This window comes from Naegleria gruberi (genome assembly GCF_000004985.1).
Source record: "Naegleria gruberi genomic scaffold NAEGRscaffold_33, whole genome shotgun sequence".
NCBI lineage: Eukaryota > Heterolobosea > Eutetramitea > Acrasida > Naegleriidae > Naegleria > Naegleria gruberi.
The window spans coordinates 23707-50419 of NW_003163294.1; the positions used below are offsets into that span (position 1 = coordinate 23707).

The 26713-nt window shown below is 33.7% G+C and overlaps 11 protein-coding genes and 1 non-coding gene across 12 annotated transcripts; 7 read left to right on the plus strand and 5 right to left on the minus strand.

Annotated features, from left to right (window-relative positions):
- Nucleotides 1–440: 440 nt before the first annotated feature.
- NAEGRDRAFT_58425 (arfGTPase-activating protein) lies at nucleotides 441–2499 on the plus strand (the record flags this gene model as incomplete). The annotated part of the gene is made up of 2 exons (XM_002675450.1): nucleotides 441–1094; nucleotides 1196–2499. 2 exons carry the CDS (start codon nucleotides 441–443, stop codon nucleotides 2453–2455), a joined length of 1914 nt encoding a protein of 637 aa, XP_002675496.1. The 3' UTR covers nucleotides 2456–2499.
- Nucleotide 2500: 1 nt separating this feature from the next.
- Nucleotides 2501–4465, minus strand: NAEGRDRAFT_50144 (uncharacterized protein; the record flags this gene model as incomplete). The annotated part of the gene is made up of 1 exon (XM_002675532.1): nucleotides 2501–4465. One exon carries the CDS (start codon nucleotides 4463–4465, stop codon nucleotides 2501–2503), a length of 1965 nt encoding a protein of 654 aa, XP_002675578.1.
- A 718-nt stretch (nucleotides 4466–5183) lies between these two features.
- NAEGRDRAFT_69171 (uncharacterized protein) lies at nucleotides 5184–8976 on the plus strand (the record flags this gene model as incomplete). The annotated part of the gene is made up of 4 exons (XM_002675451.1): nucleotides 5184–5997; nucleotides 6155–7326; nucleotides 7623–8203; nucleotides 8247–8976. 4 exons carry the CDS (start codon nucleotides 5184–5186, stop codon nucleotides 8974–8976), a joined length of 3297 nt encoding a protein of 1098 aa, XP_002675497.1.
- A 38-nt stretch (nucleotides 8977–9014) lies between these two features.
- On the minus strand, nucleotides 9015–10052 carry NAEGRDRAFT_50146 (uncharacterized protein; the record flags this gene model as incomplete). Its single annotated transcript, XM_002675533.1, has 1 exon — nucleotides 9015–10052. One exon carries the CDS (start codon nucleotides 10050–10052, stop codon nucleotides 9015–9017), a length of 1038 nt encoding a protein of 345 aa, XP_002675579.1.
- A 333-nt stretch (nucleotides 10053–10385) lies between these two features.
- Nucleotides 10386–10456, minus strand: NAEGRDRAFT_t403. The gene has a single exon. It is a non-coding gene; the product is annotated as a tRNA-Gly (tRNA).
- Nucleotides 10457–10654: 198 nt separating this feature from the next.
- On the plus strand, nucleotides 10655–11554 carry NAEGRDRAFT_50147 (uncharacterized protein; the record flags this gene model as incomplete). Its single annotated transcript, XM_002675452.1, has 1 exon — nucleotides 10655–11554. The coding sequence occupies one exon, from the start codon at nucleotides 10655–10657 to the stop codon at nucleotides 11552–11554; it is 900 nt and encodes a 299-aa protein (XP_002675498.1).
- Nucleotides 11555–12182: 628 nt separating this feature from the next.
- Nucleotides 12183–12644, plus strand: NAEGRDRAFT_60736 (uncharacterized protein; the record flags this gene model as incomplete). The annotated part of the gene is made up of 1 exon (XM_002675453.1): nucleotides 12183–12644. The coding sequence occupies one exon, from the start codon at nucleotides 12183–12185 to the stop codon at nucleotides 12642–12644; it is 462 nt and encodes a 153-aa protein (XP_002675499.1).
- Nucleotides 12645–12993: 349 nt separating this feature from the next.
- NAEGRDRAFT_69174 (uncharacterized protein) lies at nucleotides 12994–13526 on the minus strand (the record flags this gene model as incomplete). The annotated part of the gene is made up of 2 exons (XM_002675534.1): nucleotides 12994–13249; nucleotides 13300–13526. The coding sequence occupies 2 exons, from the start codon at nucleotides 13524–13526 to the stop codon at nucleotides 12994–12996; spliced, it is 483 nt and encodes a 160-aa protein (XP_002675580.1).
- Nucleotides 13527–18929: 5403 nt separating this feature from the next.
- Nucleotides 18930–20162, plus strand: NAEGRDRAFT_69176 (uncharacterized protein; the record flags this gene model as incomplete). The annotated part of the gene is made up of 1 exon (XM_002675454.1): nucleotides 18930–20162. The coding sequence occupies one exon, from the start codon at nucleotides 18930–18932 to the stop codon at nucleotides 20160–20162; it is 1233 nt and encodes a 410-aa protein (XP_002675500.1).
- A 110-nt stretch (nucleotides 20163–20272) lies between these two features.
- Nucleotides 20273–21949, plus strand: NAEGRDRAFT_83208 (aldehyde dehydrogenase; the record flags this gene model as incomplete). The annotated part of the gene is made up of 2 exons (XM_002675455.1): nucleotides 20273–21149; nucleotides 21241–21949. 2 exons carry the CDS (start codon nucleotides 20273–20275, stop codon nucleotides 21909–21911), a joined length of 1548 nt encoding a protein of 515 aa, XP_002675501.1. The 3' UTR covers nucleotides 21912–21949.
- Nucleotides 21950–22958: 1009 nt separating this feature from the next.
- On the plus strand, nucleotides 22959–25442 carry NAEGRDRAFT_69178 (uncharacterized protein; the record flags this gene model as incomplete). The annotated part of the gene is made up of 1 exon (XM_002675456.1): nucleotides 22959–25442. One exon carries the CDS (start codon nucleotides 22959–22961, stop codon nucleotides 25440–25442), a length of 2484 nt encoding a protein of 827 aa, XP_002675502.1.
- Nucleotides 25443–25639: 197 nt separating this feature from the next.
- On the minus strand, nucleotides 25640–26708 carry NAEGRDRAFT_58428 (transcription initiation factor; the record flags this gene model as incomplete). The annotated part of the gene is made up of 1 exon (XM_002675535.1): nucleotides 25640–26708. The coding sequence occupies one exon, from the start codon at nucleotides 26706–26708 to the stop codon at nucleotides 25653–25655; it is 1056 nt and encodes a 351-aa protein (XP_002675581.1). The 3' UTR covers nucleotides 25640–25652.
- Nucleotides 26709–26713: the final 5 nt, after the last annotated feature.

Below are 26713 nucleotides of genomic sequence, written 5' to 3' on the forward strand. Positions count from 1 at the left end.
GGATTGATTCTCAAGCACTGAATAGCTTTCGTATTTACCATTTCACATATTGTAAACATTCAAATATTAAACTTCTAACTGTAGTTCATCTTCCACAACAAGTAACATTGCATTAAAAGTAAACTGTCCATCACTTTATTTCCGTTATGCATTTCTCTCATCAATCAACCTTCAACACATCAAAAATAAATCAAAAGCCAAAAAAAAAAAGAAAGACAAAGCAAACCTTGTCTCTCAGCATTCTGCCACATTCGTTTTTACAAAAAGGAAAAACACGTCACTGAAAAACAAAAGATTTTTCATTCTGCTACTACTACAGTTCTAAACGTCTATATATAGTTCCTAGTTCAATCCCACATTACAGTTTACCTTATTTAATCTTCAAATTGAAACTCTAAAATCTCCTTCAATCTGATTAATTAACAACAATTTAAAAAAAAATGACTTCAAAACTCTTAGAAGAAAGATATCGTGAAGCACTCAGAGAATTGTCCGTCTCCTCCCGAGACAATATGATGTGTGTTGATTGTATGAGCAAGAAGAAGACCTCCTTCATTGTTCTCCAATTTCAAAGTTATATTTGTGAGATGTGTGCCGATGTACATCGAACATATGGTCATCGTGGAGTAAAACAAATTGGATTATCCAATGTTACTAAAGAAGAGGTTGAAGAGATGAGACAAGGTGGTAATCAAAAGGTTAAAGCCGCTTGGTATGGTGGAAATTATGATCAAATTGTTCGTCCAAATCCTGAAACATGTGCCTCCGATAAGGAATTTAAAGAAAAGGCTAAAGAACACATCAAGAAGGTTTATATTCAAAGACTTTATAAGACTGGTGGTGGTTCTACTCCTGGAAATGTTGGTAATTCCAATACAACCACTACTACTAATACAAATCAACAATCTTCGACTCCTATCGGATCAAATAATAATAATCAACAAATGCCATACAATAACGTTCAATACAATAATGGAGGCATTGATACTAGAACAAGAGGTGCTAGTTTGAATACTACACAATATGCTAATTTGAAGACAACCAATTCAGCTTCAATTATTCAATCATCAAATATTAGTGGTTGGTTGGTAATGGTAATGGTGGTGGTAACAAGAATAATGATTTGATTTCATTTGGTGGAAGTGATTCTCAACCTGTACAATCTGTGATGAGTAGTTTTAATCAACCACCAAAGCAACAACCACAACAACAACAACCAATGATGAATCAACAACCACCACAACAACAATATGGTCAACCACAAATGATGAATCAACCACAATATGGTAATAACAATAATTATCCACCAAATAATAATTATAATAATAATTACAATAATAACTTTAATCAAGGAATGTCATATGGAAACAATCAAATGATGAATAATAATGGTGGTTATGGTGGTTATAACAATAATAACATGATGAATCAACAACAACCAATGATGAACAATGGTTATAACAATAATTATGGATACAACAATAATGGCATGATGAATCAACAACAACCAATGATGAACAACAATAATGGTATGATGAATCAAAATTATGGTTATGGTCAACAACCACAACAATATAACAACATGAACAATAACTATAATAACAATATGGGTTATGGTCAACCACAAGGAATGCAATACGGAAACAACAATCAACAACCAATGATGAATAACAGTAGACCACAAATTTCCTCTCCACCACAAACTCCACCTGTTAATAATAATAATAACAACAACTATGGAATGACACCAACCAATGTAAATATTAGTCCAAGACAACCATCCCAACCATCCATGCCTATCAATCCTATGGGATACAATAATCAATATGGTACTCCAATGACTCCAAGTCAACCACCTCAATCTACTATTACTCCTGTCAATCCATACGTTGGCACTTCACCAAGAAGTAATAACATTCCAACTCCACCTCCAACCAATCTTAATGTTGTTTCTCCATCAAGAAGTGCAAGCATGCCTCCAAAGTCAACTCCTCCATCATTTGGTTCAACAAGTACCATTAATCAACCTCCTACTTCTGTTCCACCAAGACAACCATCCCAACCAGTTAGAACTCCATCAATGGCTTCATCAACAATATCAGTTCCAAGAAAAGAGGGTAATAATGATAGTTTGTCAAACCAATTCAACAACATGTCTCTTTCATCATCAACCAAGCCAGTCACCACTTCAACAGTTCCAAAGAGTACTCCACCATCTACTGCTACCACTTCCACTTCCACAACAGGTCAAAAGCCACCTGTAGGAGTTACTAGTGGTGCTGGTCTTCTTGTTGGTTCAACTAAAAAGATTGATTCTTCAGAATTTGAAAAGGCAACCACAACTGGTGTACATATGGACGATCTTCGTGGTAATGCCAGTAAGGACAATACTAAATTCAAGGAAATCAATCCAAACAGAGTCATTCCATTGAAGCAAACTACTGAATGGCAATAATTGAGATGTGTAAATAATTAAACCACCCAACAATTGTTTTATTTATTAATCCAAATCAGTAATATATGTTTGTTTAGGAATCACACAAATGCCATTCTTTTCCAACAATACTTCCTCATCTTGCTTGTAATACTCAACAAACATTTCCACAATATTCTGAGCTCGCAAAGTATTGAAGGTATCACTAGTGATGTGAACTTGATTTGGTTTTCCAGTTGCCTCAATCAATTGAGTAGTGGCCACTTCAGGACCAAACAAATCATAAGTTCTCTTTGTCTTTCCAACCACTGCTGCAAAAACTTGATTATTATTTGATGTGTGAATTCCAATTCTGACCTGAATGCTTCCACACTCAATGTCCTTCTTCTTTTCCATCACTGATTTCAATTCCTTGATCATTAATATACCTGCCTTAACACAGTGATCAGCATGTGTCAAACCATTCGAACTGTCAATGATGGTTGGCACTTGAGGTCCCCTCTTCTTTTCCTTATATAATCCACTACCAACAAAGTAACAATCTCCAATGGTTTTAATCTTTTCCAATCCTTCAACTTGTTTTCCATAGACAATATCATCGAATGCAGAGAAGATTTCATGCAAGAGTTTCACAATTTCTGATGGAGGTTTTCCATTAGAAAGTGCAGTAAATCCAACGATATCACAATACATGAGTGAACATGTTGGAATGGTATCGAATACAGTTTGACCCATTGTTAAACGTTGTACAACATTTTTTGGAAAGATCTTTTCAGTAATCTTGTTCATTTGTTCTTCTTTTGTGACCATTTGTTTGGCATCACGAATGAAAGCAACAAAGGACGAAACTGAGGTTAATGGATCGATTATTTCAGAAACTCTGAGCTCAATTCGAACAGATTTACCACTCTTATTGACTGCTTTGAGTGCACGTACTTGATCTACGACTCGTTTCAGATAGCCATCATGAAGATTTCTAATTTTGGAAGGTACCAACATTTTGATATTCTTACCAACAATTTCTTTTCTCTGATATTGAAATGTTGTGGTAGATGCCTTATTGAATATCAAAACAGTTCCCTTATCATTAATTCCAATAATTGGAACAACCGAAAGGTCAGTAATTGTTTCGGCAAATTGAATCGAAGCAAGTTTTTGAGCATCTTCTTGGGATTGCTTCATTGGTTGCATATACATGGCAAAGTGAATTTGATTTAGCTTATTAAGGACTACCAAATTCGTCTTCATTTGAAAAATTCGTTTTTCTGTCACTGATTTTCCTGTCAATTGTCGAGATTTCTTTAATTCATCACGTCTCTTTTGTTTTTCTTCCGGAGTGATCAGAGAAATTGGTAGAATCACATTCGCCACATTATTCAGTGCTTGAATTTGTGGATTATTTTCAAAAGTTTCTTCATCCATTCCAATATAATTTTCAATTAAACTTCGAACATCCATTGTCGATTCTGCTGACAGCACCTCACTCAAATATTCACCCATAATTGAGAAGGTAAATAATCCAAATAAATCTTCAGCTTCTCTATTTAAATATTCGATTGTCAAATTCGAATCGAATATTAATATTGGAAATCCACATGTATAAAGTTGATTCACTAGCACATTCAATTCCAAATAATCTTCTACTCTTGTACTTGGATACAAATCTTCAAAATCCTGACCTTCCATCCCAGAAGAAGCTGACGAAGTTGACTGAGTGAAAGATGACATTGAGCTACGCATTGATTGTTCACTTGCTAAAGATTCTTTAGTTCTGGATCTTTGAAGATTTCCAACAAATCGTGAACTAATACCTCTATTTAATTGATTTCTGGATTTTCTATGTAAATTTGACATTGAGGAACGATTAGAATCACTGATTACTGACATGTTGTCATCACTTGATTTCTTTTCGTATGACATTCGAAGTTGAGCAAGTGGAGGATTAGGAGTTAGAAGAGTGGGGGATGATAGTTTGCTGGCATCTTCCTCTGGTTCTGGTAGATCTTTATGTTTGAGAAAACGTTTAATCATTTTGCTGTCAAAAGTCTAAATTGTTTGATGGTTTTTTATTTAATTATTAAAACAGAATCAAAACGATCTACCGATTAAGCAGAGAGGTACCCTCTTCAGAATAAAATTCTACTGTAATGTACATTTTGACATTCGGTGATGTACTTTTGACAGGAATTAACTTTGAGAAACTGAGATAAAAACAGGACTAGATAGAATCTTTATCAAATCTGCTTTTGAAGAGATAATCAAGTCAAATCTTTGGATATTGGTATTTATTATGATTTTTGGTTCTCAGAATAGAAAGTTAAGTTTCTAAAAGTTTCGAATAAATCTCCCTAATTTTTTTCAAAGAGTTTAATTTCAATACCAAGATCTTAAAAACCACTTCTTTGGTCTAATTCAACATGGTCGTAGGTGCATCTTGTCTCTTATTTCAACAACATTATAAATTACCGAAAATAGTAAATATGCAATCATCTCTAACTGGATCAAGTAAAAAACCCTTTTAGTAATCGAACATTTCAAACCTATTACAATGTTTCGATTCCTGTCAAAAGTATTCAATTAACATCAAAATAATCCTCAAGCAACAAACTTCCTTATAAACACATTAATTGACAAATATGCAAAAAGAAAAGATAATAAGGAAGTTTTTCCTTAATAACCGTTTTTGAACTTAGCGAACTGAAAAAAAACGAACCGCCAAAATAATTTACGGTAATTTTTAAAATAAAAAATGTTAGAACATTCCACCATCACGGCCTTGTCAGTGCTTTCAGGTATTTTGAGTGAGGAGGGTTCTGCTGATGATGGAACGCTTAAAAAGCAGAGGGTTGATGTTTTGTTTTTTGGTCACTTGGATGGAATTATTACTGCTATTTTTCATAATAATACAGTGATGAATGAGGCTTATTTGTATGAGGAGAGGAGTTATGATGTTTGGTGTGGAAGGATGCATTCGGAGGAGATTTGTGGAATTGTTGGAGTGCCTGGAGAGAATACGTTTGTTTCGTGGAGTAAGCATGAGATTAAAAGTGGACTATTCAATGATTCAAGGGAAGGTGAAGTTTGTTTAAAGTTGGACATGTCGCACCATGTAAAGGGATTTTCAATAGCAACAGTTCTGGTTGTTGAGAGGAATATTCATATATTTACAAAGAATGGAAGAGTGTTGGAGATTGGTTTGGACACAGGGGATTTAGTGAAACAGTACGAATTGGTAGTGAATACTGCCTTATGTGTGGAGCAAGTATTGATCATGGGAGGAAGTATTGATGAGTATTACATTCTTTGGGAAGGAAATAGAATTTCCAAGCACAATAACCATGGAGGAGGGAAATTCTCTCAGGTAAAATTTGAGGGAGGAGGCAAAATTTCAGAAATAGATATTAGTTCGGATCAACAGACAATGATTGCTACTGTCTGTAAGGGAGATGAACGTAAAGTTTGTGTGTTTGATATTTCCAAATTGATTTCATCAAACATTATTGACAATATCAAAATGTATTCCACTGTCAATACTAAAACTGATACAGGAGTTGAAGTGAATGGTACGTTGTTTCTTAAAACTTGCCTTTATCATTTCAACATTCTCAGACATTGTAGGAATACATTGTTGTGAAAATCAAAATTACTGTTTTGCTTACTCGAGTGGCATTTCATGGTTCTCTACTCATCAAAACAGTTACTCCAAACTCTTATTATTAGTAATGAAGAGAGTTTTCAAAATTAATGATCAAAAATTATTAAGGATGAAGTGGAGTACGGACGGAACTTGTTGCTTTATTGTTGGAGATCATGGCTCTATTATTGCCTTCTACACAGATCCGCATCAGCCAGAATTCACTCTTGCTTCTGCTGATTGCATTCAGTTCCCAATACACAAAAAGTTCCAAGAACAAAAATTGCAATTATCGGCCTTTTGTGATTCTGAAGAATTTTCAGATATTGATATCATTACACAGAACTATGCAGATAACAACTCAGAACTAAATGTGAAAGACAGTCTCCTAACTACATCTAGTTTTGATATCTTTCAATTAGGCAAGAATGACAAATCAGTTGCCAGGTATATCTTTGGCCACGAAGATGGAACATTTTCTTTATTCTCAAAGGAAACTCCTAGTGGCCCTTGTAAACCATTGTGTACATTCCAACCAATACACAGCTCTAAGATACAAGGATTTTTGAAAGTTTCAGAAAATAGATACCTTTCATGGACAAAAAAGGAGATTTTCATCTCTGACCAATTGTTCAAAGTGGTAAAGGATTTGTCCATTCACATTAAGGGTGAGACAGTTGTTGCCTTAGAATTTTATGGAACGAATGTTTACATTGTAACCCACATGTCAAAATTGAAAATTGTAGAATTGAGATCAGATTTCAAATTTGTCAAGTGTAAGGAGATTTCTCTGGTCACAGAGGGGCTATCAGGATTAACTGTGAAAACATGCCAAATTTTAGTGAACTCAACCAAAATAGAATTGTTGATTTTGTGGAATAGTGAAAAGGATTACTCTTTCAGAACTTTCCAAAACACACCAAACAGAATTCAAAACCTCGATGCTCCAATTAATGTGAGTCTTTCAAACAAAATTACCGAGCTTGGAAAATTGGACAAGTTCCTCTATGTAAAATATTCAGGAGAAATTGATTATACATTTTTATCAATTTCTTCCATTCCTGATTCGTTGGTGAAAGGGCCAGAATTTCCAAAGGTACCAGACGCTTCCTATCAGTATACACTCTATCATCATGTACAATCTGGAAAGAACTATGGATTGACCAGTGATAAGTTCTACTCTCTATTTGATGCTATTCGTCTTGAGATTACCATTCACGATGTGAGGCGAACCTTTAAAGGATTTAATGAAAGATTTGTATCCCTTAGGTGGTGCCAGAATGTTGAAAGTCCAGCAGTGTACATTCTATGTAGTGGTGGAACAGTTCTTGTTTTTGATCTATCAAAAGATGAACTGCATGCTCCAAACTTACAGCACTGCAAACCTCTCAGAATCAGATGTGATGAAATCACTAAGAAAATACCTCTTAACAAATCAATACGAGTTCCAAAAACTAATTCTGTACCAAGAATCAACTTGTCCTCACCAATTAAAAAGTAATTAGAAATATTTATTGTAAACATAATGGATGATGAACTTGTGAACACAAGAAGAACTGTTCCAATAAACCAAAAAAAATGTCTCAACAACCATCCTCTTCCACAACCTCCAACAAAAAACCAGAAATTCCTCTCGTCTCCCAAGTCATTGAAATTGGAGATGTTGATCAAGATATTACTCCCCTCTCTTCCATGATCATCTCTGATCAGTTATTTGGTGATGATGAAAACATTGATTCCGAAACGAGTGATGATCATCAGCCTACAACAAAGCCCTCAATATTTGCCTTTACAAATGTTCCTGAATATGAAATTGATTTGGATAAACCAGCATCGGAGAGATGGAAGGCTATTATTGAAGATTATAAAGATAAATTTCCTGCATTGATTGCCTTTTTGGAGGAGGAAATGGATGGAGTGCTGGGAGGTGGATGGAAAGCTACGTTTGCCAAAACTTTTCTGAATATGTTGTTTAATGTTTTTACAAATTCTGGAGCTGTTTATTATTCACAAGAATTGAAAGCTGTGGCTGAACAGGCTAATTTGCCACTTGGATTATTTGCTTTTATGCAATTGAGTTATGAATTGTTTGCTTGTTGTACTAGTATTGTAAAGGAGAATAGTGATGGATTTCCGTAAGTATTAGTTTTTTTTACAAGGTGAAATTAACAATATCAGAATTCATGTGAGAACTATGGATTGGTCAATGGATTTTCTCAAATCTTATACAGTTCAATTGAATTTCAAAAAGAATGGAACTACTCTTTTCAAGGCATCAAGTTGGGCTGGATATTTGGGAGTTTTGACAGGATGTAGACCTGGAGCATTTTCAGTCTCTATTAATTTTAGAAGTACTGATGATGGACATTTTGGAAAGAATATTCTCAAGAGTATTACCAGAGGATGGCCAATTTCATTCTTAGTTAGAGAAACACTGACAGATTGTGCAACATTTTCACATGCTGTACAAATTTTGAAGAATAGCAAATTGATTGCTCCAGTTTATATTACTATAGCTGGTGCTAATAAGGGAGAAGGTGCTATCATTACTAGAAATAGAGAAACATTCAGCTCTGATGCCTACCTCCTCAAATTGAGTGATTTGGATCAAGATAATGAAACTTCCAAAATGTACTATTTAAAGGAATCAAAAGCATTGATACAGACCAATGCAGAATGGTGGAAGAGTTTGGAGGAAATTAAGAAAAATTGTAACATATTGTTCAGTAGTCAGAGATTGAAAAAGGCCAATAGTTTACTGAAACGAATGCCAAAAGATCAGACAACCATTGAAAAGATGACTGGACTTTTCACGCCACAGAATCATCCATTATTGAATGAGACTACTATTTATATTTGTGCTATGAATCCCTCTAATGGTGATTATGCCACCATTCTTGTAAATTAATAACAGCATGCAATACGTATTGTATGATTATAATCTGATTAGAAATACTTATGCCGAGTTAGAATTTTTACTTCTCTCAGTCGTGGTAAACTCTTTAAACAATCAATATCTTCAATATTCAGTGAATTTTCACTTAAATCCAATAACTCTAAGTTAACTAATTTGGTCAGATAGTGAACTGCATCATCACTAATATGCATATAACTATTTACCAAATTCAATATTCTCAAATTCTGCATTTCAGAAATTACCTTCACGCCTTCATTGTCAATTAAATTTCCACTCAGCTCTAATTCAATCAATTTGTTCAAGTTTGTTAAATTTGAAACAGATCCAATCAAACAACAAGATGCATGCAAATGCGTCAAGTTAGACAATTTGCAAATATTACTGAATCCATCATCATGAATATGATTTCGACTAATATTCAGTTTCGTTAGAGTTTCAATTCGAGAAAGAGATTCACAACCATTCTCACCAATGTCATTATTCTCAACTAGCAAAATTTTCAAATTCTTCAATTCGGAGAGGTAGACACAAGCATCATCTTGTAAATCATTATTGGAAAGATTCAATTCCATTATTGATTGACAGTTTCGAATATTTTCACATCCAGATCTTCCAACAAAATTACCATTCAAATTCAAATAGGTCAATTGAGTGAAATTTCCAATCCAAAGTGCATTTTCAAAGTCAGATTGAGTAATAGATAGCATTTCTAAATTAGTGAACTTGGAAATGTGCTCAAAACATTCTTTCAGGCAAAAAAACAAATTCAAACTCTTCAATCTTTGAAAATCTGTACAATATTTTACAAAAATTCCCAAAGATGAATTATCAGTCGAGCTAAATCCAACAATATTCAATAATCGTTGACTCTGACAATATTTTGCAAAACTTTGACAGTTCTTTTTCACATCAATAATTAATTTACAATCGGCTGAAATTTGCAACCAATTTTTGCAAACGAGTGAACATTTGGTGATTATAAAATTACATTCCAAATATTTAGCAAATATTTCATCACGTAATAATTCAACGGGTAGCTGTAAAATAGTACCGCACCTATCAGACATTTTTTTCGGAATAATATTGAAAGTAAAACCTCTAGATTTGGTTAAATTGCCTTAGTTTAATTTTCGAATTTAAATCAATGAATAGTGAAACAGGAAAATGTGTGATCCATTTTATTCAATTCCTGCTTCAAACAGCTCTGTATGTTAAGGAACTAGTCATGCATTTCTTTTATTGGAAAAAAATGAAGTCAAAACTGTGGAATCTTTCTCCATCAATATGATAGATAAAAGAGAGATATTTTAGAAAAAGATGCCCTTACATGTCTAGTTTATGCTGTTAAATAATAAAAGTTTAACTATACGTGGTTTAAGCAAAAATGTATTTCTATCAGATGCGTCGACCGGGAATTGAACCCGGGTCACGGCGATGGCAACGCCGTATTCTACCACTAAACCATCGACGCTTCTGGTTTAACAGAATGTAACCTTAATTCGTAACTAAAATAACAGAAAATTGTAAGAATAATGGTGAAAGATATTGATCCACATAGAGAATCATGAAAGAAGATTTGATGGAGCAAAACTGTAATTTTTAAAAAAGCAGATGTTAAATATTGGAGTTTGTTCTAATTCCATCCATTTTGTGTTAATACAATAAAAAAATGGCAGCACAACAACAATTTTCTTATGGAGTGTGGTCCCTGATATTTTCCATGTTGGAACCTTTTGATAAGAGATCTAATGAAGAGAATTTAATAATGGAAAATATTAAGAGTTGGACTTGTTGTAGGAGCCGATCAAGATCAATTCATGATGGTTTGAAATATGGAATAACAAGATTGGATTTGTCGGGATGTGTTTCTTTGCCGAGGAAAAAGATGGTTGCTCGTGCAATTAATCAAATTGTGAATGCTAATTCCGTTACTAGTAATGGAGTAATGATAAAGACTTATGAGAGATGCTCATGGAATGATGAAGCCTTGATCAATAGTAGTGATTTGCTTAGGATGGAATTAGAGAGACAGGACAAGATTTGTGAATTATTGGTAAAATATTTAATTGAAAACTTTGCTTGTTTGACAGAATTGAACTTGAATGGTTTGCATCGATTAAGACAAGATCAATTGGAGAGTATTAGTTTTAATGAACTAAAAAGTCTATCAATTAGCCATTGTAGAAATGTGAAACAATTAAATCTAGACAAATTTGGAAAATTGGAAAGGATTTCAATTCATGTATCACAAATTGAGTTGAGAATTAACTTGTTGGAGCAGATTGCAAACAAAGAGAATGAAAACTCTGAGAGAATTCCAGAGCTTGTTGTTGATGATGAAGGAGGATATGAGGTGATTATTAGAAATTGGTTGAGTCAAGCAACAATTCCCATCCATATATATATTGATTATTCTTACAGGACAATTGATTTGGAACGAGTGTGCGAACGTTCAAGGGATGTTAGTATGATTAAACTTATATTCGCAGGAAAGGCATTGGAAAACGAAAGGTACTTGGTGGATTACAGCATTACCAAGGGCACAACCTTGCATTATGTTAAACCTTGAATACTTTAAATATCTTTAAAAGAATTCCAAATTAAATTTGAAATATTAAAATTATTATTAAATTCATCAAATAAAGATTTCCAAATTGAACCTTCCACACTTGATTTTATCATGACTTTTCACAGATAATATTATTAGTATTACTAATTATAATTTAATATCATTTCTTCATTGTTATTTAATTGATTCATTCATTCTAATTTTCATTTGAATCTTCTACTTCTTCAGCACCTTCGGAATTATCATCATCAAATTCCTCTTCAGAATCATCATATTCCGAAGTTAAATATTTTTCTTCCCACTTTTTGAAAAGTTCTTGATTGGTGGCTAGCAATTCCAACATTTCTTCAATAGAGAGTGCTGGTTGGCTCATCACATATTCCTCCGTGAGTGGTTGTTTGGAATTTTGCATTTTTTTTTGAATTTTAAAGTTTCAATTAATTGTTGAAGAATTTCTAATGCGGAATCTCAATAAGAAAGTTCTTCTTTAGAAACTATTTATTGTATTAATGTGTCATCATGAGTAAGATTTCGATAACTTAACATTGTAACAGTGAACTTTCTAAAAATAAAGGTCAAAAAAAATACTCAACTTAATTGTATTTGCAGAGATTGAACAGTTTACAAAATGATGCAAATTTTTATTAAAACTCTCACAGGCAAGACAATTACTTTGCAAGTAGAGTCAATCAACCAAACAATAGAAAATATCAAATCCAAAGTTCAAGACAAGGAAGGAATTTTAACAGATTACAAACTCTTCTTTGCAGGTCAACCAGTACATGATGGAATGCTAACAGATTACAATATTCAGAATGATTCAACTCTGCATTTAGTGTCAGGATTGAGAGGTGGTGTTCAAATACTTGTCAAGACATTGACTGGTAAAATTCTCACTTTGGAGGTTGAATCGAATGACACTATTGGAAATGTTAAATTAAAGATTCAAGATAAGGAAAATATTCCACCAGATCAACAACGAATTATATTTGCTGGTAAGGAATTGCAGGATGGAATCACCTTGTTGGATTCTAATGTTATTCAAAAAGATTCCAATCTTCATTTGATTGTTAAGGCTAAAGGTGGCTAACAGTGTTCTAATTAAATTAATCATTGAATGAAAATGCAATTTATATCCATGTTGCTGAAACTGGCTTTTTTTCGGTATAGTTTTTATTTAAATATCAGAAATTAAGGATTTCAACGGCTACGGCCATATCACGATGAATGCACCTCATCCCGTCCGATTTGAGAAGTTAAGCATCGTAGAGCCACATCAGTACTGAGGTTGGAGACAACTTGGGAACCTGTGGTGCTGTAGTCTTTTATTTCTTTTTATATTTTTGCAGATTTTACACTTGTTTGATATCAACAATATTGGAAGCTTGTTTTTATTGGTTTTTCAATATTGATTCATTAAGTACTGCCATTTTACAAAATTAGAAAGCATTAATCAACTTTTTAGCTTCAGAATCAGCAGATGGACTTTGTCTTTCATTAGCAACCTTCATAATAAGAGTCAAATTGCAATCCAAAGTGACAACCAAATCAGTACCATTAACCTTGTAAGAATATCCAAGGAAACCAGAAGATTCCTTACTATCAGCATTGTGGACAACTCTGAAAATCAATTTTTCCAATCCCATGAAAGCGTCCTTACAATCAGGATCCTTGATGAAAACCTTGGCAATTTCACTCATCTCAATCTTGGACTTTCAGTTAAGAATTTGATGCAATTATTCAACAAGGTATCTTCAGCAAATCTATCACCATACTTGTATTTGGTTTCAGTTGGCAATGCAGCAAGAGAAGCCCAATCCAACAAGATGATCATCTTTGAATTGACTTGTTGAAGATTCTTAGTAGCAGGAACAATACGATTGTTGAATAATTCACGAACCACCTTCTTGAATGCCAAACCACTTCCACACATGTTTTCATTGAATAATTCTTCGTGAGTTTGTTGAGTCATTTTGATATAAAGCTTGTTGAGGAGTTTTCAGATACAATTCAATATTGAATATTGTTTTTTTGTTTTGTCTTTATCATAAAGAATGGTCAATTTGAATTTATAGTAATTTTTACTGAGTAAGATTACAATATTTACAATGGAGTTTAATAGAGTTCAATGGTTTTCTGAGAATTGAATTGGTTTAACATTTGTGGAACAACCTTATTGAGAAGTCAGTAAGAGGAATGGTAACACCTCAGTATCATCTAACTATCGAATAGAACTCAACAACAACAATTGGATATGGAAAAGGGAGGATATTAGTTTCCAATGTTCTCATTTAACCCTCTTGATCGTGTTGCTTAAAATAATTAGTTGGAAACTCATTGTAACTTTTGGAACTACAAAAACGAAAAAAACAACATGGACATGTTAACATGCTTTCATGCAACATGCAAGAATGCAAGTTGTGCTATCAAAGCTAATAGGAACCCAAAATATTCATTTCAAATAGGATTTTATTTCATTATAGAACAAATTACAACTATTGCTTATATGAGGATGAACAACTTGCACATTATTACAAAACCTGAATACAGTGTTACGGAGGAATGTTATCGAAAGGGAACGATTCTGTTGAATATGACAATTTATTTGATTCGGAGGTATTCCATTAGATCAACAGAATTAAATATATTTACAGTGAATGTCTAGGTTGTACAAAATTTGGAGTTGATTGATTTATCTAAAAGATTACCATTATTTGATATTGATACATCTAATATTATAAATGGAACTAGACATTGATTATCATCTTGCAAATTTAAATGGTAAAGAAATTTCAGTGAAAAGATCTTCGAAAAATTCAATTGAAAAGAGCTAAACAACAATCAGCCACCACTAAGAAGATTACCAAATCGAAAAAGATGTAAATTAACTTGTAACTAATTACGTAGTAAATTGTAAATGTTTTGAAATAGATGAAGTTTCAATTTAGAATTGATCAGAATATGAGAAACCAAAATTTGCATCAAACAATTCAACATGGCAAAAGTTCAATAAATACTAGGTTGATCAACCATATCTATTTCTTCAAACAAAACCTGAACCAACAAGATTCTGTCTTCGTTGCCTTCACTGTTCATACAGTCAAAGACTGTAGCGGGACAGTCGCCATATTCCTGGCAGGCTTCCTGTCGTATCTAATTAATTGAATTTCTATTGACATTGCTTCCAAGTAGCGATCTAGTAGAATTCGACTCTACATTACACAACTTAAAGGCAGTTATAAATATGGTTACTAAAGTTCAAAGTGTTAGATCATTAAGTAATCATCTTGGATGGTTGGAAATAATGCCCCAAGTGTTAAAGTTATTGATAACAATAAGGATGAACAAAATGGTTCTTTCATCCACCCTCGCTTCTATGTTCGAGAAAGCTCACTCATCTTAATAGATTAAATATCGTAAATTAAGGTGATGAATGGCTACGGCCATATCACGATGAATGCACCTCATCCCGTCCGATTTGAGAAGTTAAGCATCGTCGAGCCACATCAGTACTGAGGTTGGAGACAACTTGGGAACCTGTGGTGCTGTAGTCTTTTTATTTAGCTTTTTATAAGGATAATTCATTTGCTACCTGTTCAATTTTTGATCTTTTCAAACTTTTATTCAAGTACCACAACACCATGCATCCAAGGTAATACAGAATCGCTCCACATATACAACCTCTTATCCAATTCTCTCGAAAACATCTTTCTCGGCCAATTGGCTTTGATCGAGTGTAGTATCTGTTCTTTTCAGTTTAATAGCTGAAAGCAGCCCACGGGTTGCAATTACTATTAACTCAATTTTTTGTAGGGTCCAGAGTTGTGCTTGATTGCACACTTTGGTTGGTTTCAATCAGACATTGCACTGTCCGTCAGAATTGGAGCTATCCCACTCTATTGAAAAGTGAAAAATTACAAGAGTATTTATTGACTTTACATAGTAAGACGACCATTAGTTTAATTGGACGAAAACCGTTGTCTTGTTGGAAATATTGATGAGAGCAAAGACATGTTTTTTCTCTTCCAGGAGAGAGAAAATATATAGAATTGATATCTGGTCAAGCCAGCAATTACTTTCTTTCCGTTGTTTGTTTCGAGTAAAAGGTTGAGATACAGTAGTACTTGTTGTTGTAAGAGCACCTTGTTGTTGATGAGATGATAGGAATAATGAAACAGAAATGAACAAAGGTTGGAACCAAAGCCTTCCTAGGAAGGTATCGATAGCGTTGCCATTTTTTATTAAATTTAAATTAAATTAAAAACCATTTTAAATATCTAACGGTTTGCTTCTTCCCTTCATCACAATAAGAAAATGACTTGAACACAAATGTTATATTATTCACTTTTAATACCACTGTATAGTGATACCAAACACAATAGTCTTAACGGAGAGATGACATCAACACCTCGCTGCTGAATTTTTCGATCCACTCTTGAAAATTTCCTCTTATCCGTGGAAAATCCTCTTCCATCTTTCTCTGGAAACAACAACCTATCATCAATACTATTAAACTATTATTACGTTTGACAATTAACTAAAAAACAACACATCATAATAACATATAATTATTATTATTTTACATCTAAATCTAGGAACATTATGCTGCTAACAAACTCTACATCAACAACAATGAATTCATCATCAATAACAACTTCATCAATTAGAGCCAATGATAAGGATGGCTTACTTTCTCGTGTTCTGGTCTTTCAAACTTCCACAAACATGAGTGGAAAGAACAAGTATTGGCAATTTTGCATCATTTCCCAACACGATCACGACGATGATAATTCTTCTTCATCTTCTGATGAATCAACATCAAGTAATACAACAACAGCATCAACAGACACTAACAATAATTTATTCTCCTCCTCCACTACCACAACAGCAACTATATACTATCTTCAATCTAGGCACGGTATTACTACCAAAGACTCACACTCTGGTAAAATTCATACAAGTGGAGGAGCTTGTTATCAGAAAGCCTTTTCAAGTGAATTACAAGCACAGAAGGAACTCTTGTTAAGAATTCACTCTAAACTCACTGATGGTTATGTGTGGATTTCAAATAGAAAGAAGAGAAAGTTTCCAATAGAAGAATTAACTCAACAAGTGAATGATAAACTTCAAGAACAATACGACAAGTTTAAGAATATGTTTTCCAATAAGAAGAAGAATTCAAATAGTTTACCTAGGGTGGCTTCTCCACAAAGATTTACTAACATGGTCATTAGAAGAATGGGATTGAGTCCTAGTAGAAACATTCCTTCTCTCAAGACAAGAATTGATAAGAAAAAGAGAAAGCAAATGGATAAATCCTTCAATAGAGAACAATTACTCAAGTTGGCTGAATTGTCTTCTTCATCATCATCGGAAGAGGAAGAAGAAGATAAAAGACCAAGAACTGTTGCCAATAAGAGAAAAAGAAACAAACAACAAAAGAGAAAGTACAAATCTGCTTCATCTTCATCAGAAGAAAATCTTTTGTCTGAAGATGAAATTACTCCAAGAATTAGAACATCCAAACAAGTTAAAAAGAAGAGGAAACCAACAGTATCTAGTCCTGCTTCTAATAATTCTACAAGTGTTGCTCCAACTAGATTATCATTTGGTAATATGAATGAAAATGATTCAGATTCAGATTCTGAACATGGTGATAATGATGATGGTTTATCTGGATTTGAAAGAATTTCTACACCTGAAAGGTTTAGATCTTTTGATAGAGTTCACTCACCTGGAATGGTTTCTGAAATGGACTCTGATTATGAGAATAGATCATTTAGTGCTTCTCCAATGATTAATAATCATCGTAATAACGATCAAGATGATGATAGTTTCTTGTTGGGTGGAGGTGGAGCTGATTTTATGGATTCATCACCATTTGATTATTCAAGTATTCCAACAGTTGAGTCATCTAGTACAATTTCCAAATTGGAAGAAAAGATTAAAAAGTTGAATGAGAATCTTTCAAAGGAAAGTGAAAGAGCTAACATGCTTTCTCTTGAGAAGAATTATTTAGAAAATCAATTGAAGGAACAACAAGAATTAGCTTGTCAACAAAAACTCTCACATGACAAGTTGGTTGAAGAACTCTCACAACAATTACAACAAATTTCTAATGATCAATTAGAAGATACCAAGAAATTCCTTGCCAGAGAAGAGGAATTTAAAATAAGAGAGGAAGTATTGTATAATAGAGAACAACAAGTCTCATCTAGGGAATATTTATTGAACGAGATGGAAATCAAATTACAACAAGAACAAGAAAAGTTGACAAGACAATTAGAAGAATTGTCTTTCCAAAAAACTAATATCGAAACTATGGAAAAGGAATTGAATGAAAGAAGTCAACAAGTATTGCAATCTGAAAAGGATCTCCAAAATAGAATTGAGCAACACAACTTGACAAAAGACGAGGAAACCAACAAGTTGAATCAAATGGAGCAAGATTTTTACGAAACCATGCAAAGATTAGAACAGGAAGTTCAAAATAAGTGGTCAGAATTTGAAACTTTGAGAAATAATTTTGAACTCGATATGGAAAGAAGAAATCAAGAAATTTCTCAACTTGATCTCGAATTGGAACAAAAGAGGGTAAGAGTAGAAGCTGATTTAGAAAGTGTCAAACAATCATTTGAACAAGAAAAGAAACACCACCTCTATAATATTGAAACAAGACAATTACAATTGAATTCTCTCGATGAATCTATCAATGAAAAACTTGCTGATTTGGAACTGAGACAAGCTTCTTTCACAACAGAAAAGGAGTCCTTCCAAGCTTTGATCAAACAACGTGAACAAGAATTGAATGAAAAGCAAGGTCAACAAGAACTTCAAGCTCAACATTTGAAATTTTTAAAGTACCAATTAGATACAAGAGAAAAATCATTTGAAGAAGCTTCTACACAGTTTAACGCAATCAGGTTAGAGACTGAAAATTCTCTCAAATTGAAATCAGACACTCTTCACAATCATTTACAAGAACTCTCAGAAAGAGAAAAGTCATTTGAAGTTTCTCTTGCCAAATTCGAAAAGGAAAAGTCACAATTCTATGAAATTATCAAGAAGAAAACAATCATGGAAAATCAATGTAAAATTTTGGCTCAACAATTGAATGAAAAACAAGTGGAATTCCAACATGCTCTCTCTGAATGGATGGCATCAACCTCCTCTCAAGATGAATACTCAATCATGGCAACTGATGAGGAAACTTCTATAATTTCCTCTGCTCCAATTCCTTCCTATATGGCCAATGATGATACAGATAATAGCCAATATTTTTAAATAAAATCATAAATTCACAAAGATCTGTATCCTTTTCTATTAAGGAATGAACTCTTCTTGGTCTGGAAAGAGTTTTAAAAAAAAAGCAAAAATGAGGAACAATCTTAATCCATCCGTAACGACAATCTTAATGTTGCTCATGGTCATGATGATAAAGTTAGCCGAGGCAACAACCCCTATTTTTGAACCATCCATTGACACAACACCTCGAAATCTTGCTCCGAATACACCAATATTGTACAATTTTGAGGGTTGGAATTTTAATATTCAATTTTCAACACTCCCTGATTCGATAGTGAGTGGCAGTCTCAAGATGAGTGCTGCCGATGTGCCAATCACACATACCATCCCATCTTTTAATAAGAAAATGGAAGAGGTGTTCTTCTTTACTTTGGATTTAACTCAGACAACCCTTAACTATCCACCAAACACTCCCGAAGAGGAAAAGGCAAGAATGAGAGCAACCAGAACTGCAATGGAGGTTGTTTTTACTACTTCTGTTCCTTCTCCATTCATGTATGATCCCTACTCTTATAAAATGTTGAGATATGATGAGGCAACAAATGCATTTTCAGAACCTGTTGATGCTTTAAAGATTGATTTGGATTATTCCTTCTCTATTAATGAAGCTTTTGGAAAGAAGATTATCTTTGGATTGTTTGTTTTTAAATCACCACTAGATGTTCAGTTTGGAAAGAAGATTGCCATATACTATCCAAGCTATTTGCAGTTTTCGTATGATGATTACTTGATGGGATACCTTTTTCCAAAGGCAAATTATTTCACACCATCAAATCCTTCAATGCTTACAGTCAATCAAGTGAAGCAAAAGTATGAAAAATTGGGAACATCTAGAGTTTTACTTTCTCGTATCTCAGTCACAATTACAAAGAATCCATTACAATTTGAGGAAGCAACTTTTCAAGCTTTGTCTTTCAAGAATGAAAATGTAAAGAATGTTGTTGGAGACAGTTACAGAATCGATCTCAATTCATTGACATGTATCTTCCTATCAGGTAATCAAGAATTAATGGCAAGAAAAGTATCCTTTGAAAACAATGTTTTGACTTGTGATGTGAATCCATTATTAGCAGGAGATCATGAAGTTTTAATTGTTGCCAATAATGCAAATCCACCAGAACCGATGAACAGAGGTGTAGGAAGTGTGGTTCTTGGTTTGTTTATTTCTGTGGTTGCAATTGTTTCACTCGTTGTTTTGGGTATTGGTGTTTTCATGTTCATTAAAAGAAGTAAAATGTCAAGAGGATTACTGTCAAGCTCACAAGCTGCTCCAACCTCAGCTTATTATTCAACTGATATTTAACAATATTGCATTAGGACCAAGCAAAATCAAACTTTCTAATAACCAAAACTAAACACAACAAAATTGAAATGAAATTAAATTTACAAAAAATCATTTAAAATTAAAAAAAAATGTCACAACACTCACTCACCGATCAACACGGATTGACCAACCCACCAGCTAATATTCCGCAATCAACCAATTCACTTCCATCCTCATCATCAAATGTTATTAGAAATTTCATCGGTGGTCAATTCATCAATGAAGAATATATTAATGAATGGATTGTTAATAAAAATCCAGCAACTAACGAAGTAATTTCGTACGTTCCTTGTTCGAAAGAAGAAACCATTCAAAAGGCTGTGGATGCATCTGTTCAATGTTGGAAATCAAAATCATGGAGAGGATTATCGGAGGAAGACCGTGCTAAATATTTGGATTTAATTGCTGATCAAATTGAAAAGAGAATTGATGAATTTGCATTGGCAGAAAGTAGGGATACTGGTAAACCAATTACATTGGCAAAGAATATGGATGTTGCTAGAGCAGTTTCGAATTTTAGATTCTTTGCTCAAGCTGTTCGTCAACAGTCAACCAAAGCCCATTTAATGTCAAACAAGACAATTAATTATACAACTAGAAGACCTGCTGGTATTGTTGGTATTATTGTTCCTTGGAATTTGCCAATTTACTTGTTGAGTTGGAAAGTAGCTCCTGCTTTGGCTTGTGGTAATTGTGTTATTGCAAAGAGTTCAGAATTGACACCAATGACAGCTCATTTGCTGGCTGAAGTTATTGAACAAGTTAAATTGCCAAGTGGTGCATTCAATTTAGTTCATGGTTATGGAAAGGATTGTGGTAGTGCCATTGTTGCTCATCCAAAGATTAATGTCATTACTTTCACTGGTGGTACTGCCACTGGAAGAGTTGTTTCTCAAATGGCAGCCAAACATTTCAAGAAGGTTAGTTTGGAATTGGGAGGAAAGAATCCAATGGTTGTTTTTGGAGGTATGTTCATTCCCTTTCTCAATATTTATTCTATTATTATTATTGATGTGGAATTATATGAATTTGAAAATTATTTTGAATTATTGAAAAGATTATGACGTTACAAAGGCAGCAGAACTTGCAGCAAGATCAGGTTTCTTAAATCAAGGACAGATTTGCTTGTGTACCTCTCGTATCATTGTTCACGAATCTATTCATGATGAATTTGTTGAAAAGTTAAAACAACTCCTTGAAAAGAATACCAAGATTGGAAATCCACTCGAGAATACTACCACTTTTGGAACTCAAATCTCAGAAGAACATTTAATCAAAATTGATTATTATGCTCAATTGGCAAAACTTGAGGGAGGAACCATTGTTACTGGAGGTAAGAGGGCTGAATTACAAGATGAATCAGTCAAGAATGGCGCCTTCTATACACCAACAATTATTACTGGACTCGATTTTAAGAGTAGAACTGCCACTGAAGAAATCTTTGGACCTGTTGTAACTGTACACAAATTCTCAACTGAGGAACAAGCTTTGGAAATGGCCAATCATGTAGAATATGGGTTGTGTGCTGTTGTTCTCACAAATAATTTATCAATTGGCCATCGTTTTAGTGATGAATTGGAATCAGGAATTGTTTGGGTCAATACATGGCTTTTAAGAGATTTGAGAACTCCATTTGGTGGTATGAAACAATCAGGAGTTGGACGTGAAGGAGGTGACTATAGTTTGGAATTTTACAGTGAGGATAAGAATATCTGTATCAATTTGTAATACAGTCAAGCCATCTCATTAAAAAATCAATTCACATTATTTACTTGCATTTGCTTTTTGTAAAACAAGATTATCTGACCTTCCTATCAAGTGATAACGCTACAATAAAAATATCATTATTCTAAATCCCCAATCAGCCAGTAAAGGTATTATTTGGTTAGTGCTCACATTTTCTTAACCCAATAGTTTTTATCCTCCTGGGGGATTTTCTCTCTTCACACTCAATTTCTAATCCATCTCAACTAGAGATGAAGAAAAGAGACTTTCACATTCACTCAACTCTTATCGTGTAACCCTCAAAATTTTCCGCCTCAACTTTCTATTGTGGTTCCAAAAAACTAAAAAATCAAAAAAAATTCTCAAACTCTATCGGAAGAATAACATCTTATTGTTTCGGGTTTTTGAAGAATTGTGTGTTGGTTGATTGATAATTTATTGTGTTTATTGGGATGAGACCAATTGAGCAGCTGCATAGATCTTGGTTTATGCTTCTTCGGAGGCTTTATTTGACGTACAATGTTGGATTGTGTGCCTTTTTGGTGTTGTTGGAGGGTTTGTCGTTTGGAGTGCAATTGTACTATGTATTCCACTTTGTAGATACAATGGTAGGTTGCTAGAATCTTTCTATTATAATCATCACAATAACTTTATATTAATTGAAAAAATTAATGATCACGATCAAAAACATGATTAATATATGAACAATTTATTGAAATTAGAAAGCTTATCCATATGTGGAGAGAATTTGTATACAGTTTGCAGTGATTGGCATGTTGGGAGTTTCATGTTTCGTCTTTTCTCTGATTATTGCCAAGTGTTTGCAGTTCATTAGAATGTACGTACACACTAATTTTAATATCAAAGTGTCTAATCCTTTCATACAGAGTGTGGTCGAAAGAGCAATATTTGCACATTACAAAGAAATTTAGAACATTTATTCAATCTTTACCATATTTAGGACATGGTTCAACACCTCGTTGGATTGATATTGTTTTTCAAGCATTACTGATTTTAGTTTTGGAAATTGTGCCACTATTGGTTGGATTAATGACATTCTTTTTCAATCCTAGAGAGGGATCTGGATTTTTATCAAATATGAGTGAATCATTCCAAACTTTTATCACTTCTGGATTTGTAATTAGTTTCTTCTTCATATTGATGTGGTGGATTGGAAGTTTGATTGAAAATTGGAAGAGATTAATCATGTTTTTAGGAGGAAAAAAGGCATTCTTTGAACGTCTCAGAACTATGGAATACAAGAGAAAGAAATTGAGCGATTCATCGAATGGAACAACTAGCAATTATGGAACTGTTAATCCAACAGAGAGTGAAAAATTGATTGCCAAATCTAGAGATAGAGCAACAAGTTCTGCCTCGATTGTTGACATTGAAGATGATAACATGGCCATCGTTTCAACAATAGGAGAAGAGGAAACTGTAAATCCACCAATTTATCAAGAGCTTCCAAATTCTGTTCCAGAGAGTGAGGATTTTGTTGATTTGGCTGGACATCAAGTAGATGAGAAGGTCTATGAAATTGAAAAGGAGAGAAATGTTTGGGTTCTTGTAACTTGGTACTGTTGCTTGGCAGGCATTAGTTTCCCAACATTGACAGCCCTCTACTACAAAATCAGAAAGTGCTTTAAACCTAAATTAGAAGATCCTGAAAACAAACACAAGAGAAAGAAGAATATCAAAATGTCCTTTGTGTGGTTTCTTATAGTTTTGGGTTTAATGATAGCTATTGTTGCCCTCTTGGGACTGTTCCATGTTGGAGATGTTCTCTTGATTGTCTCTGTTATTGTTGTTTGTATGATTGTGAATACTATTGTTGAGAGATACTTTTTCATTCCTCCACATCAACCTTCAAAAGAAAGATTACTCTGTAGTTGGAACTATAACGAAGATAGAAAGAAGAATGGTATACTCAGTTGGATCTTGTCAAGAATTGACAAGTATATCACATTTGTTGAAGAGGTTTTCTATCACAGTCCATATGTTATTTTTAAGGCTGCCAAGACTCTCCTCTTCTTGTTTACCATTGTGATTGCCATCTGTATCACCTTCAAATTTACAGAGACTTATCTGACATTCTTCCTTCCTTGGACTTTTTGTTTGATTTTATTCATTTTACAAATTTTGAGATTCAACTTGAACAAGTGGTGGGATAAGGTTTTATCTTTGGTCAGAAGATCAGCAATTACAAGTGAACAATCTTCAGAAAATGAGGGAGCTACTCTATTTGATATTGAGGAAGTTGAAATCAAGACACCAACAATTCCAAATAGCAATTCTAGTAAGAGATTATCGACATTCACTGAGAGTACTCTAAAAAACAGATCCAAATATTATAGAAAGAACTTACCTCCTCACTATCACTGTGAACACGAGCATACCTTCTTTAGATATTTCACAGTAATTTATTTCCAACTTTCCATATTGATTACACTCTTTTTATTGATTGGTTTTACATTCTATTTCATTGGGTGGATTTCTGGAGTTTGCTTAATTGTTCTACTCATTATGATTTCTTTCGTATTGTTCATGAGAGTTGATATTGATGCTGCAGATGCATTATTTGCCTGTTTGATGACTTTTATGTTCTTGTTGGGAGCTATTTTCATCTTGGGTAGTTTGAATGCTCAAGCCAATGACGAGTTGTATTGGAGTAGAATTGGTGAACAGTACAATGTCACTACTCCTAGATTTGATATTTGTGATAATCGTTGGCATGGATACAGCCCTGTTGATTATGCCTTGTTCAGTGCTTTGGCTTATGAGGTAGACCCTTACTTTTCACATGATTTGGAAACTTGGTTCCCTGAATGCAAAGGTGGAAATTGTCAAGTTTTGAGAAGAGAAAATACTACCATTAACTTTTTCGATTTGTACATTCCATCTAAGAATTTATCAATCATTTCAGTTCGAGGAACTATAATTCCAAAGGATATTGTTCAAGATTTCGATGTATGGAAGGAGGCAGGTTTGCTTCAAATTGCATCTGTTATTGGACCATTTGCTGTTTGGCCAAAATCTCTCTTGACAAGCTTGGTCTGGTACATTTCACAAATTGAAAAGTTGACCATGGTTCCTCGTTCTAATGTTACAAGTCTTGACGATTCCAGATATTATTATCAAATATTGGATGATTACGTAGCCCAATCAAAACTGAAGAGGCAAGTAATTCTTACTGGACACAGCTTGGGTGGTGGGTTGGCCAAGATTGTAGGTTCAAGAAACATGGTGCAAGCTGTGACTTTCTCTGGACCTGGAGTTTTATTGAGCAGACAAAAATTCTCAATCACTGAGGAAAATATTGACAGATATTGTGTCAGTGTGAAACCAGCCAATGATATGGTACCACAAATCGATATGGATGGTGGTTTAGTTCAACACATTGAATGCAATGGTAACATTGTAACATGTCACAGTATAGTCCACACAACAAGAAAATTAATATCCAGTTGTGGTGACTATCCTCTCAATAGATGGATTGATTCTTACGCGAACATTACAACAACACCACAATAACATTTATTAAAAATCGAGTTTCTTAATATAAATTCAATCAATTATAGTTACTGACCTCATGATAAATTATTAGATGTCTGAAAAAGGTTCTATATAATACAACTTCAATTTCCAAATGTTCTCCCTGAAAGAAACTGTTCGAACATACAATAATAAATGTTAGGAAAATAATACAAAAATAAAATATGCAATTTGGGAAGTAAATCTCTGTTATTGTTTCTTAAATACAGTAATAATTGAATCCAGAGCATTCTTGAATGTATTACTAGTAATGGATGTAGCTCCTTCAATTTCTTGTTCTCCAATTTGAAGACTTGTCACTTTCTGATCAGTACTGGTGGAAATAAAATAGAATAAACAAGCAGCTGCAACTGTTGATGGACTTTTTCCAGAGAGCAGATCAGATTGAATGGCCTTGTCAACCAAATCCTTAATCTTTGAAATGGCACTAGGTGGAAGATGTAATTTCTTACAGAAATCCTCAACAAATGCTTGAGGCGAATTGTAATCCTTAGTCTTGATGAGCTCCTTAGTTTTTGGATTCTTCTGAATGATTGAAACCCATTTTGATATTTCCTCCTTTGAAACATGTAAAATCACACAAAACTCCTTCAATGTCTTACCAATCCCCTCAGATTTGAGTCCACAGAATAAGCAAGCTGCTAAACATTGATTCCTCGTCTTGTTATTGAACGTTCTCCTATTTTCAGAATAAATTTCTTTGAGTAATTCCTTAATTTTAAATGTATATCTACTCTCCAATTTGAATTGATCCACAACAATTGATGTAACCTGTTTGAAAATTTCAGAGAGGAATTCATTTTCAATATTCATCTTTCCTAGTTTAATCAATTTAGAAGAATCTGGTTTAATTCTAGTTCCTAGCACTCTAGATTCATTAATTATCAATACATCCTCATTCTCTTCTAAGGTTGAATTTCCTACACGAGAATTACTTGGTTTATCCTCATCAAAATCTCTCCAATCATTATTTTCAAAGTCTATCAATCGACTAATCACGCAGCCACACTTGGTACATACGAAATTACCTTCCGATCTATCCTCCAGAATATGTTCATTAGTGGAGCATGTTTTGCAATACATTGGATTGAACATGATATGATTGGCGAACATTAAATTGATTTTTGTTTGATAATTTGCATTTTCGAGTGGTTTGGGAAGCCGAACACCTGATGCTCGGGTTGGTGATTGTTTTCGTGGTGGTGGTGGCAATGATGAGGAAGTGGACGTTGTTGGTTGAGACATTTTTT